At 40.1% G+C, this 11,121-nt stretch overlaps 1 protein-coding gene across 1 annotated transcript; it reads right to left on the minus strand.

The window, feature by feature from the left end:
- Positions 1-1,291: 1,291 nt before the first annotated feature.
- tnnc1a (troponin C type 1a (slow)) lies at positions 1,292-5,490 on the minus strand. Its single transcript, XM_005938999.3, has 6 exons — positions 5,150-5,490; positions 3,884-3,914; positions 3,488-3,634; positions 2,823-2,937; positions 2,147-2,283; positions 1,292-2,009 (listed from the first exon to the last, which is right to left on the minus strand). Exons 1-6 carry the CDS (start codon positions 5,171-5,173, stop codon positions 1,978-1,980), a joined length of 486 nt encoding a protein of 161 aa, XP_005939061.1. The 5' UTR covers positions 5,174-5,490; the 3' UTR covers positions 1,292-1,977.
- Positions 5,491-11,121: the final 5,631 nt, after the last annotated feature.

An 11,121-nucleotide genomic window follows, 5' to 3' on the forward strand; every position in this document is an offset into this window, starting at 1 on the left:
AGTTAACAGGACCCCCAGGGAAGCAGAAAGAGACAGAGGGAGGTAGGAGGGCTGTCATCAATCAGGCCACTGACGTCACACGCTCGCACAAAATGCACTTGATCCCATTTCCAAATTCCAAATTATAGAAAAGGTCTCTTTCATAGGCAAAAAATGAATAAAAATGCGACATATTGATTTTGGTCATAGATCAAATGAACATTTTACTTATCAGTTGGTATCAAAACACAAGAACATTTTTTCAGATCTTGTAGTAACATACTGCTATGTGAATACTGTTTTTATTTTTGACATTACAATTTCAACCACTAGAAACACGAAGCAGTTTACTCTGGATGCTAACCCTATTTTATAACCAAAAAAATCGGTCTGCGGATTCCATCAACGGTCAACCATTATCTTACTTTGGGAAGGCTGTTGCTGTGCCGTGAAATCTCTCATCTTTAGCTTGCTGTATCTGAGCCAAGCAAAAAGATAAGAATGTGTTTTCCTGCTGACATCAAGTGGCCACAGTGATAACTACATGACTCCTGTGCTGCTAAGCCTGTGTCCTGCTTTTGTGGACTGGATGGTTTAAAACGCTAGACAATGGCCATTTTTAAGGAATGCTTGGTGAGATCCACAGAACCTGGCTGAAGCTGAAATTGAAAATTACTAACATAAATAAAAACGGAAAGGAAAAAAAGAATCCTTTATTATGTAAAATTAATCTCTGGGCTTTATTATTTCCGATATTTCAAGAAATCAAGCTGGATTTTTAAAAGATCTGTTATCTCTTTGTAGTCTAACAGCATGCTTTTTATGGTCACAGGCATTTGATTGTCAACTGGTGTCTGTCAATGCACGTCCCCTAACATGGGCACTAACATGATTAGACATAAATAGCTCCTGTCTCAATAGTCTGTGTAACTAGATACCTCCAAAGCGACCATGTGGATAGTTTGCATACCAGAGGCACGAACCACTATGGAGTAAAAATGTCACAGATAACTCAAAATTTATGATAGACAGTCTCACACAAAATCCACTGTTATCTTGGTAAGACAAGTAACATTTCAGGCCTCCTTTGCTTGTTTTTACTTGTTTATCTGTGAAAAGCAGAGCAGGCCAGAGAGGCAAGCATGTGATCAGCCTGTAAAATCTGGAGTACATTTAGGCAAAATGGTATAAATAACAGTGCTTTGTCCCCCAGTATAACCGGTGTAACTCTGTCTAGCATGCTAGAAACACTCAACAAACAGCAAAAGCACTGACTGAAGTATGTAGACCATGTCCTTAAAGTGAGTACAGATAAGACTGAATGAATTTATTCAAAGAGAGAAACTGACGAATTGACCATAATGACAAATACATCTTGTTTATTATATGAGTGCAAATTTCAAGCCGACCTTGCAGATGTTCCAGGGGTAATATAAGGGAATAAAAAGTCCTGAAGACATTTTCCACATCCAGAAATGTATCCATGAAATGAGCTGTACCCAGCACATTATTCTTATAATATGATTGGTCTAGCAGAGATTGCTATAAAACTGTGTTTACTCAGAGATATGTTTTGCTTTTTTGCACATTTTCTGCCCAAGTAAACAGTAGCCTCTTAGTAAAAGGATTTGTAAGCTCAATGGGGCACTTTCGAGATAAAGAATTTAGCTGGAGACAAACATGGCATTCATATTTCAAACAGCCAAAAGGAGGGTGGTATCTGGCCTCTGTAAAAAAAACAAAACCCCAAAGACACAAGTAATTTGGATACATTTACAAAAAAATCGGTATACATGGGCACCAAAAGTCACAACTGCATTTATAACAATGCAAGAGACATGATAGAAAAATACAGAAAGTTTGAAAGATGATATTTGACTTAATCTTACAAAGTCGTCCAATTGTTTTTATCAACTACATCCAATTTGGCTTCCAGCTTCACAAGATGGCAGAGGAGTTGCAAAAAAATACAAAAACATCAGCCTCTCGTCTACAGGCTTACTCCACTCCTTTCATGAACTCCAAGAACTCTGCAAAAAAGAAGTCAGTGTTACAAACAGCTGAGCTTCAGACAAACTACTACGAAACCAGAACATGTCTTTATCAAGCAAATGTCTCATTGTGAATGTGTCTTAAAAAGTAAACACAACTGGTCCAAAGTCCTCACCATCGTAGTCAATTTTGCCATCGTTATTTTTGTCCCCATCCTTCATCAATTCCTCGATGTCGTCCTCTGTAATGGCCTCTCCCGTGGACTCCAGCATCATTTTCAGCTCATCCAGGTCAATATAACCATCTGTGTTTCTGCAGAATCAAAGGTGTGAAATGTCGTTAATGCATAACAAACTTTAATTAAGCTTTACAGCTGGCATTGGGGGAAGAAGCAAACTTGTATTTGATGTGTGACTGGTCATATCTAGAATTTAAGTGTCTGGGAACCACCACGGTGAGAAAGGGGAAAAAAAAGCACAGCGAGTTTGTTCTTTGATGCTCAGACGAGGTGTCTGGCTTACATCGAGTGGGTGTTTAAAATATTCGGAGCTGTCAAAAAGGATTATGGAGCAAACTACATGCTGTACTCTGCAGAGCTGCTTGGCATTTTGTCAGTACTCATAATTGCACATTGGAAGCATACTTTGCTGGAACCACACGATGAAGAAAAGCAATTTGTTCAATAGACTGTGGAAATGCTCCAATGATAGCATCCTCTTGCCATAGATATTTTTTCCCCCCCAAGTCTGTCAGTAAGCATGTAGCACAGTATTTCTTTTGTGGTGAGATTTTGCTAATAAACCGCTCTGAGTGCAGGATAAAGTAGCTACAGGTTTAAATATGAAACGTACTTGTCAAACATCCGAAACAGCTCTGCCAGTTCTTCCTCTGACTTCCCTTTGCTGTCGTCCTTCATGCATCTCACCATCATGACTAAGAACTCATCAAAGTCCACCGTGCCACTCCCTGCACACACAACACACTTCATCACATCCTTAAACTGGGATTTTATATTATCCCAGTTTAACCAGATGATCAGCTTAAAAGTACAGTCTGTTCACCAATGGATCACTGCAGTGATGTTATAGCGTCTCAACTGATGTTACAAATGTATTTGATTTGAAGCCTATAATTGTCTTATTTATTATATTTATAACAGGCATACCTGTGAATTAAAGTGTGTGTGGTCTAACTATACAGAACTCAATTATCAGCTTTAGCTTTATCAAACAAAACCAAGATGCTGTTTTCATATTTCAACATTAAATCACATGGAAAATCCAAGATGACAAGTGTAACATCTGACACACATTTCCCTTTAATTCAACCTGACACATCGAGTTGTATTTAAGATCCCTGACTAGCATTTAAGGTCAGAGGGCTCGAACAATGCTTGTCTGCATAACATGCTTGTGATGCATTTGGCAGCTGACCTGTGAGAATGAGAGTCAAACACAACCAATTATTTTGTTCTTTTTTTTTTCTTATCCATAGCCCAGTAGCGGTTTCGATTTACCATCTTCATCCACCTCGTCAATCATCTCCTGCAGCTCCTCCGGTGTGGGGTTCTGACCTAACATCCTCATTACCTTCCCCAGCTCTTTGGTGCTGATGCAGCCGTCCTCTGCATCCTGTACGAAGATGTCAAAGGCGGCCTTAAACTCTGCAGCAACAAAGCAGCACACACACAAAAATATCTACTGAAGCACGTCTGGTTTAGGACAGAGTTAAGATTAATTCCTGGGCATCAGCACAAAAGGCTATTTGTCTTAAGTGTTGGTGCAACTAATGGTTGCAGTCCTGTTGAGGTATAGATTTTTTCTACCAACAACTATAACTAAATCATCTTTTAAAGTGACTCGATGGCATGCTCAAAGCCTTTACGCCTTCAGTTGAAAATCGTTTCACGCACCATTTTTCTGTTCATCTGTCAGCTGCTCAACCTGCCAAAGAGAAAGAATTGAGAGAGAAAACATCAGCTTTCTGGGATATATTCTGGAATTTCTCTGTAACAACATATTTATGGGTTTGATTGCATTTTCCAAAGCTCCAAATATATCTCGGTTAAGATATCTGGAAATCTAGACTAGATTATTTCTGTTTGTTTTGATAACTTTTCAGTTAACAAAGCTCCGGGACATCCCTGACATTACACAGCACCTACATATCATACATGAGAGCTGGTAAGAGGAGGAGTTAAAAATAAACAGTCAGAAGAGAGGCTCAGGAACGACAGATAAAGGACACAATACACAGTGCTCTAAATTAGCATAGCTGTGGATCTGTCCCAACAATGGAACAGTAATCCTGGAAAAGCTACCAAGAATGAAAGAGGGAGACAGCTGCTTATGTAAGAGTTATTGACTGTTGTCCACTGTAAATTAACCACATACATACAGTATACAGACTTTCACATTTAAATTCCACTGCTGATGATACTGTAAAAGAAAAAAAAACCTGAAACAGATGTAATATACATTCCAGTGTGTTTTTATTATCTCCCCGTTGGACTGTGAGCAAATAGGAGAGCCAGAGGACTATCTGTGCAAAGGTGGATAAATAGCCACACGGCTCTCAGGCTCACAGATAATGCTGGAATTCAGCCATGGGGCGGTTTATCTAAACCTGAAGCTCTTCTCTGGCACCAGAGAACCACTGAAACAGAAGCATCTGAGCAACTGGCCAAAATTAGCCACGTGAAGTGAGACCGTTCCATTTGAAGTCATGAATGAAGCAGCAGATTGTCCTGTCAGTGACCTTATGAGTGACTCTTATCAGTTCTGATAGGGCTGAAGTAGGAGGAAATCTAGAGACATACTTGGTGTTAAGGCTCCCCCGAGACGATGTAGCACTAATGAAGGCAACATAGGTATTTTACAACTATTTTAATAATGTGAGCTTAAAAAGGCTTAAAAAATGATGGGTGGCATTTTTTCATGCAACAAATAAACATTAAAGTGCAGCTTTAAATGGGGAAATTACACTCTTTCACTCTTAACTACTGATTACATTTAGCACTATTAAGAAATGTTAAGGATAATGGTTTTACATCCATAAAAACATCACTCCCACACTAGATTAGTTCTCACAGTGTTCTGGTGAGCACCCAACAAATCAAATAACTTCACCAGAGGAAGTCAACTGCACTCTTTCAGCTGTGTTTTGAGTGGGATCATACCGCTGCCTTGTAGATGTCGTTCATGTCGGAGGCTCTCTTGCTGCCTGTCCTGACAGCGTCCTGGCACAAAGGAAGGAAGTACTGTCCAGTTGAGGGCAGGACTCTGGCCTCATCCTCCGAGGGTTTTATAGCTGGAGTCCAGTGCTCTCTGGTCCCTCCCTGGGCAGAGCAACCTCCCCTCTGTTTGTGTCCCCTTGTGTGTCCATAAATGTGTGTGTTTGTGTATGTGTGTCGTTTGGCAAATCTGTCACAACCACCAGGCTCAGATAAAAATGTGGCAGCTCTTAGGGGGCACACTTTGGAATGGAATGAAGTGAGGGGGGCAAGTGTGGTGAAGCCTAATCTCCTGCGGGGGGGGGGGGGGGGGGGGGGGGTAGGACACTCAACATTCCTCTAGACCTGGACCACAGAATATATATGTGTGTATGTGTCTGTGTGTGTGCATAGAGGAAAGCCAAGCTGGGAAACATCTACAATCAGAAGACCAAGGAGGTAACAAGAAGAGAAAGAAGGCAGTTCTAAGAAGTCAGAGAAGACCAAGGTCAAAGGGTGCTCGGTTGAAATCTAGAGGCGATCGATCGTTTGCCTTTGCTGCACCTGAGTTATGGAACAGCCTCCCGATTGGCATCCGGGAGTCTGATTCTATTTTTTCTTTTAAAGCACGCCTTAAAACTTATCTTTTTGAACTTGCCTTCTCTACCCGTTAAATGCTGACTTGTTAACTGCGACCTATTGCATTAACTTTTTACTATTCCTTCATTCTTGGTGTTTTCTATCATGCGGCACAGGGTCTGCTATAATCTATGTGCTGCAGTCCATTTTATTAGTGGCTTTTTACTGTGAACATTGTCTGCTGTTCTTATTATATTTGATATTAATGCTCTTAACTGTATTATTTTATTGTTTTTTTTGTAAAGCACTTTGGTATGCCTAAGGCTTTTAATGTGCTCTATAAATAAAGGTTGTTGTTGTTGTTGTTTCTTAAAGTCCTGACCATAGATAATCCTTTTGTTTTTCAACAGTGGACAATTTGAGTTGTTGTAGTTTTAAAAAGTAACGGGAAATAGATACATAATTTAAAGCACCAACTTCTAGGAAGCTATTCTATTGTGCAACACTATGAAGGTGGACCTGGAGTCCCCAAAAGGATAGCAATCATTGGTTGTACCAGTGGTTAAGACTAACCTTTTATGCTGATGATAGGAAGAAGTTTTAATGTTAGCAGGAAAAATTAAAGGCTGTATTTTCCCTGTGAAGAAAAGAGAATTCTATCATTTCTGGAGGTCTTTGGGTTTCTGCCTCCATCAAAATACAATCAAAGTGACTGGGATCTTGTTTCTGATGTTCACAAGACTGAAGATGACATTAAAAACTTCAATGACCACGTCTCTTTCCAGAAACGGTGTCCCTGTTTCTCTTTAATCTCTCTCTCTGTCTGACATTAATGTAAAAAGGCTCAACTGGAACTACTTTCTTGAAGAAAAAAATCCCCAGTTAAACTGTTGACAGTGTCCTGCGTGGATTAGCCAGAATAAAAGGATCATTGTGCCTAGAAAAAGAATTTGATACAACATTGTTAAATTAAATGCCACATTTTCAGCGATGTAAGCGCCAGAAACAAAATTGCATTCACGCCTGCTGTGTTGGGTTAAAGGTACAGAACATTATTTTGACAGCTCTGAATATTTTAAGCATTATCTCCAAACACATTAAAGTGAAAAAAGACTATCTGTTGGATTCTGTCTGAAGCAAATTTTCAATGTTAATCACAACCTCCGCATATTTGACCACTTGCAATATGCTTGTATTTATTATGCAGCGTATAGGCCATTGTTTGAAGTACAATTTAGCCAGTTGTGATTTATGTGCGCACATTTTTGTTTGACCGCATTACAATCAGACACAAACAGGTTTGCTAACCTCTCTGAAAAGAAAATACTCACTAACTTTGTTATTTATGGAAAAGTAAAACGTTCATTTGCTGCTTTATTGCTCATTATATTATGCTTTAAGGCATAATTTCTGATGAGTTCTTCAAGATGCTCAGTTGTAAGCACTAACCAATTTTTAGCTTACAGATTAAGTCAGCAGAGGGTGCTGTTCACTACATATCAACTAAATTAAATTGTAGCACAAGGCTGCCTCCAGATATCCAATTTATCAATAGAGGGGTAGGTGAGAAATCTGGGTCAAACAAAGCAGACACATTCAGACACATTTAAATTGAAATGTTTGCGGCACAAGTCTTTGGAAGCTTTTTTCCCCCTGTGTTCTTTTGAAACAAGGCCATCTCAATCACTTGACTGTGTGATTTACACACGTTCACACACGTGCCCTCACAACAAGCTCTCTCTCACACTCTCTCACACTCTCTCACACACACATACACAGAGCACGCTGTGGCAGGCATTCTAAGTGACGAGTGATCATGCTGGTTTATAATGGGATGCTAATGGAGACTGGCACAGCTTGCAAGCATCATACAGATACTCAGATGGAGAGAGGGAGAGAGAGAGCTCACATCGCACAGCATACATGTCCCACTCTTAACATGGATAAAGACACAGCTCTCCTAACGTCAGTGAAAGCCAGCCACACGGAAAAGTTTGAGCTTTTATTTAATAAGAAAGGCAGGGTGGGTGGGGAGGAGGTGTGGAGGTTTGGGAGGAGGCATGTGGCAAAACACATTCTGTGTGTGTACGTCAACATTTCATAATCAAGACGCCGTGCACTGTGTCGTACACTGCTGTTGGAACTCAGAACAGAAATGAACCGTCATCAGTGGCATCGAGTCAATCAGCTGAAACCCAAAGCATACTGATGAGTCTACATGGTCAGCCAGACAGATTCATTTGGAAAGCTGAGTGCAGCCTGGTGGGTGCCAAGAGTGACGAGCAGCTCTGCAGGGGGCACTAGCTTCTAATGTAAAGCTTCCTTGAGCGTACACGCACACGCACACCCACACACACACACACATGCTCTAGGACCAAAGGCTGGCACGCACATCAAAGAAAGCATATGGAGTGCTGTTTCATTGGAGCTCTCCACCAATTTCCTCTTACAGAGGAAGACTGACGAAAGAGCCAGCCATCTCCTCCACACAGCGCAATCAGACAGCGCATCTCAAATCCACAATTCACCGCACACCGCTTTTTGAGGGGTTGCCATAGAAACTCTGCTGGGTAGTAGCGGGCAGAAAATGAGAGGCGATGAGCGGGGCTATTTCCCCCCACCACCACCTTCCTCTCTGCCTCCCTGCCACCACATTTTGTCCTCAGAGCGACTATATTATTTTTCTATTCCTTGGCTTCTATTTGCATACATGAACACAGCAAAACTGCATATACATGCGCCGTGTCACAATTAGGGTAAACAGTTGCAATTTGTGCACGGGAACCATTCATTCATGCAAATTTGGTAATTCCAAATGATTGTGTTTCATGTCTGTGGATTAAGAGTGGAATGCAATGCTTCCACTCCATTTATATTTGTATTTAAGCAGGTTTAAGACATGTTTTAAAGATTCAAACATGCACAGTGGACTTGTGAATCCTACTTAACATAATAATAGTCATCTCACTGGCTTTTTTGAGACTCAACCAAAATCTCTTACAGCAGAACAACATTGAAGATTTCCAGTGTGCAATATGTTGAAGTGGACATGGTGTGACATCTTGCGCTGGCAGTTCTGAATCAGCTGGAGTTACTACTATACATAGCATACTTCATGTGAGTTTAAATAGTCATTCGACATAATGATTGGGTTGACGTGCAGCTGAGCTTGAAGCATGGGTCCTGTGCTCTCTCCTTCTTGTCTGTGTGTCCTCACCTCCCAGATTGTCAAGAGGAGGAGGGGAGCTGAGCCTGTCAGCATCTCTTTCTTTCTCTCTATTATTTCCTGCCTTCCTCTCTGTGTCTATTTTCCCCCCCGTTCTCTCTGCACCCTTTCATTGATGACCAACCTGTCAGCAGCTCCTGTTGTGGTAGAAAGTGGATGCTCTGCATGTGAGTGAATGAGGTGCACAGCCTTCTTTTTTCTGTATGAAAGCATTTCTGTCTGTCCTGCTCAGTGTTTAAGAAGCTGCTCAATTTCTCATCAGTTTCTCATTTGAACCCAAATGGAGGGATTTCTCTTCGGTTGATGCAGGAGAGAGGGAAGTCTTCACTTTGCTTCACTGCATTCAGTGGTTCCTTTCTGAAAGTCTTTGCGCTTAGAAACTTGGTGTCACGCAGTACTCCTTACATCAGCGCTCTAATGAACCAGTGGCCATATTAGCTCCACCACAGATACAGCCACACACTAACTTTCTGCCAGGGGGCAGCGTTTTCCAGTCCACTGGACCACCACGGCGCCTCCTACCACTCTTCATACCCCGCGCTTCCCCTCCTAACCTCTATAACGTAGGAGGCACCCAGAAAAGATTTCATGTGAGATATATGGCACATGAAGTTCCCTTCAAGGAAAGGACAAAATGTGTTTTCAGAATTTTGTCTCGAAATAAATCATCGAACAAGCTCCACTCTGGCAATGGTGAAAAAAATAAAAAATAAATGGCAGATCTGTCAAGTGAAATATTAATAATGCAAAGTAAAGTTTTTATCTGTTAAATTTTATGTGTAGTAAATACCTTAGCTTAAATACAGCTACCTTTCCTTTGATTTGTATAAATGACTAGAGTTTACCACTTTTTATGCTGTTGAACTCCAAATAACAAGAGCTGGCTTCAACAAACAGAAAATACCAAATACAAAGTCAAATTCCTTGCAACACATTAACTGTCTGATTGTAATTCTGGGTTAAACACAAGGGCTAAATGTGTGGCGTAAATACAATAAATGAATCCAGCAAAACTTATTTATGAGCCTTTATAAATGTAGCAAATCAAACGAGTTGCCTGTTTTTGTAGAAATGCTCACTGTGTGCAGACACACACACACATTTTGGATTTGTCAGTGTCACTGCCTTCTACCCTTCGCCTCAAATAGCTGCTCTCTGAAATGGAATCCAAGGGCCCTCAGGGTTTCTGACAATGTTTCAAACATTTCTAAGTAAAATGAACAGCGGTGTAACCTCGGCATTATTAAATCTAAAAGTTAGCTCCAATGAGAATGTATTGAGGCAAAGCGGGTCACAATTTCTACTATTCCAAGTTGTTATCACCCTGCTTTTAGACTGTCAGCTCGAGCACCATAGATATGCAGTGAAATGCTGGCGAATGTGGATGAAAAGACCTAAATAGCAAAAAAACAATATTATAAATGTATTGCTTTTCAATGGAATAATTGTAAACATCATAATTGCCGCATGTAACATTTATTGCACTATTTAAAACCAGCTGATGGTTAGAGTGAAGTTCATTGCATGCATATTGTATCTGTAATGTGACAACTGCTTTTACTTGATATTTAAACCCAGATCCAATGAAATAACATCTTAAAAAGTGTAACCAAATTGTAAGGAGTCACACATTTTTAACATCCTGCATGCCTTTGCTTTGTTTACTGTGTAAAGTAGAACGCATGTTGTAGTCTCACTTGTTATCATTACTGCAATGTGAAAAAGAGAACACAAAAATCCCATAATGGAGATTTATAATCAGTATATTCTTTTCCATTGTATGGTTTTGAATTACCAGACTGCAGGACAAGAAATGTTTTTATTTTTATTTATTTATTTATTTTTACAGGCCTGCTTGACTACTAGGCAGCATTAACAGGCTGGGTGGGATTAAAACAAAATATATATTTGTGTAGTGCAAATCTATGAAAGGTTTCTGTTCTGAGGAGGTAAAAATCACAAACTAAAGGAATGTTTTTAGGTACAACTGGTGTTTCAGTATAACTTGGGCATGTGGTGGCTCTTTGATTCTTACATTTATGAATCTATCTATCTATCTATCTATCTATCTATCTATCTATCTATCTATCTATCTATCTATCTATCTATCTATCTATCTATCTATCTATCTATC

Source organism: Haplochromis burtoni, unplaced genomic scaffold, assembly GCF_018398535.1.
Source record: "Haplochromis burtoni strain Fernald_Lab_line unplaced genomic scaffold, NCSU_Asbu1 Contig_252, whole genome shotgun sequence".
Classification (NCBI taxonomy): domain Eukaryota; kingdom Metazoa; phylum Chordata; class Actinopteri; order Cichliformes; family Cichlidae; genus Haplochromis; species Haplochromis burtoni.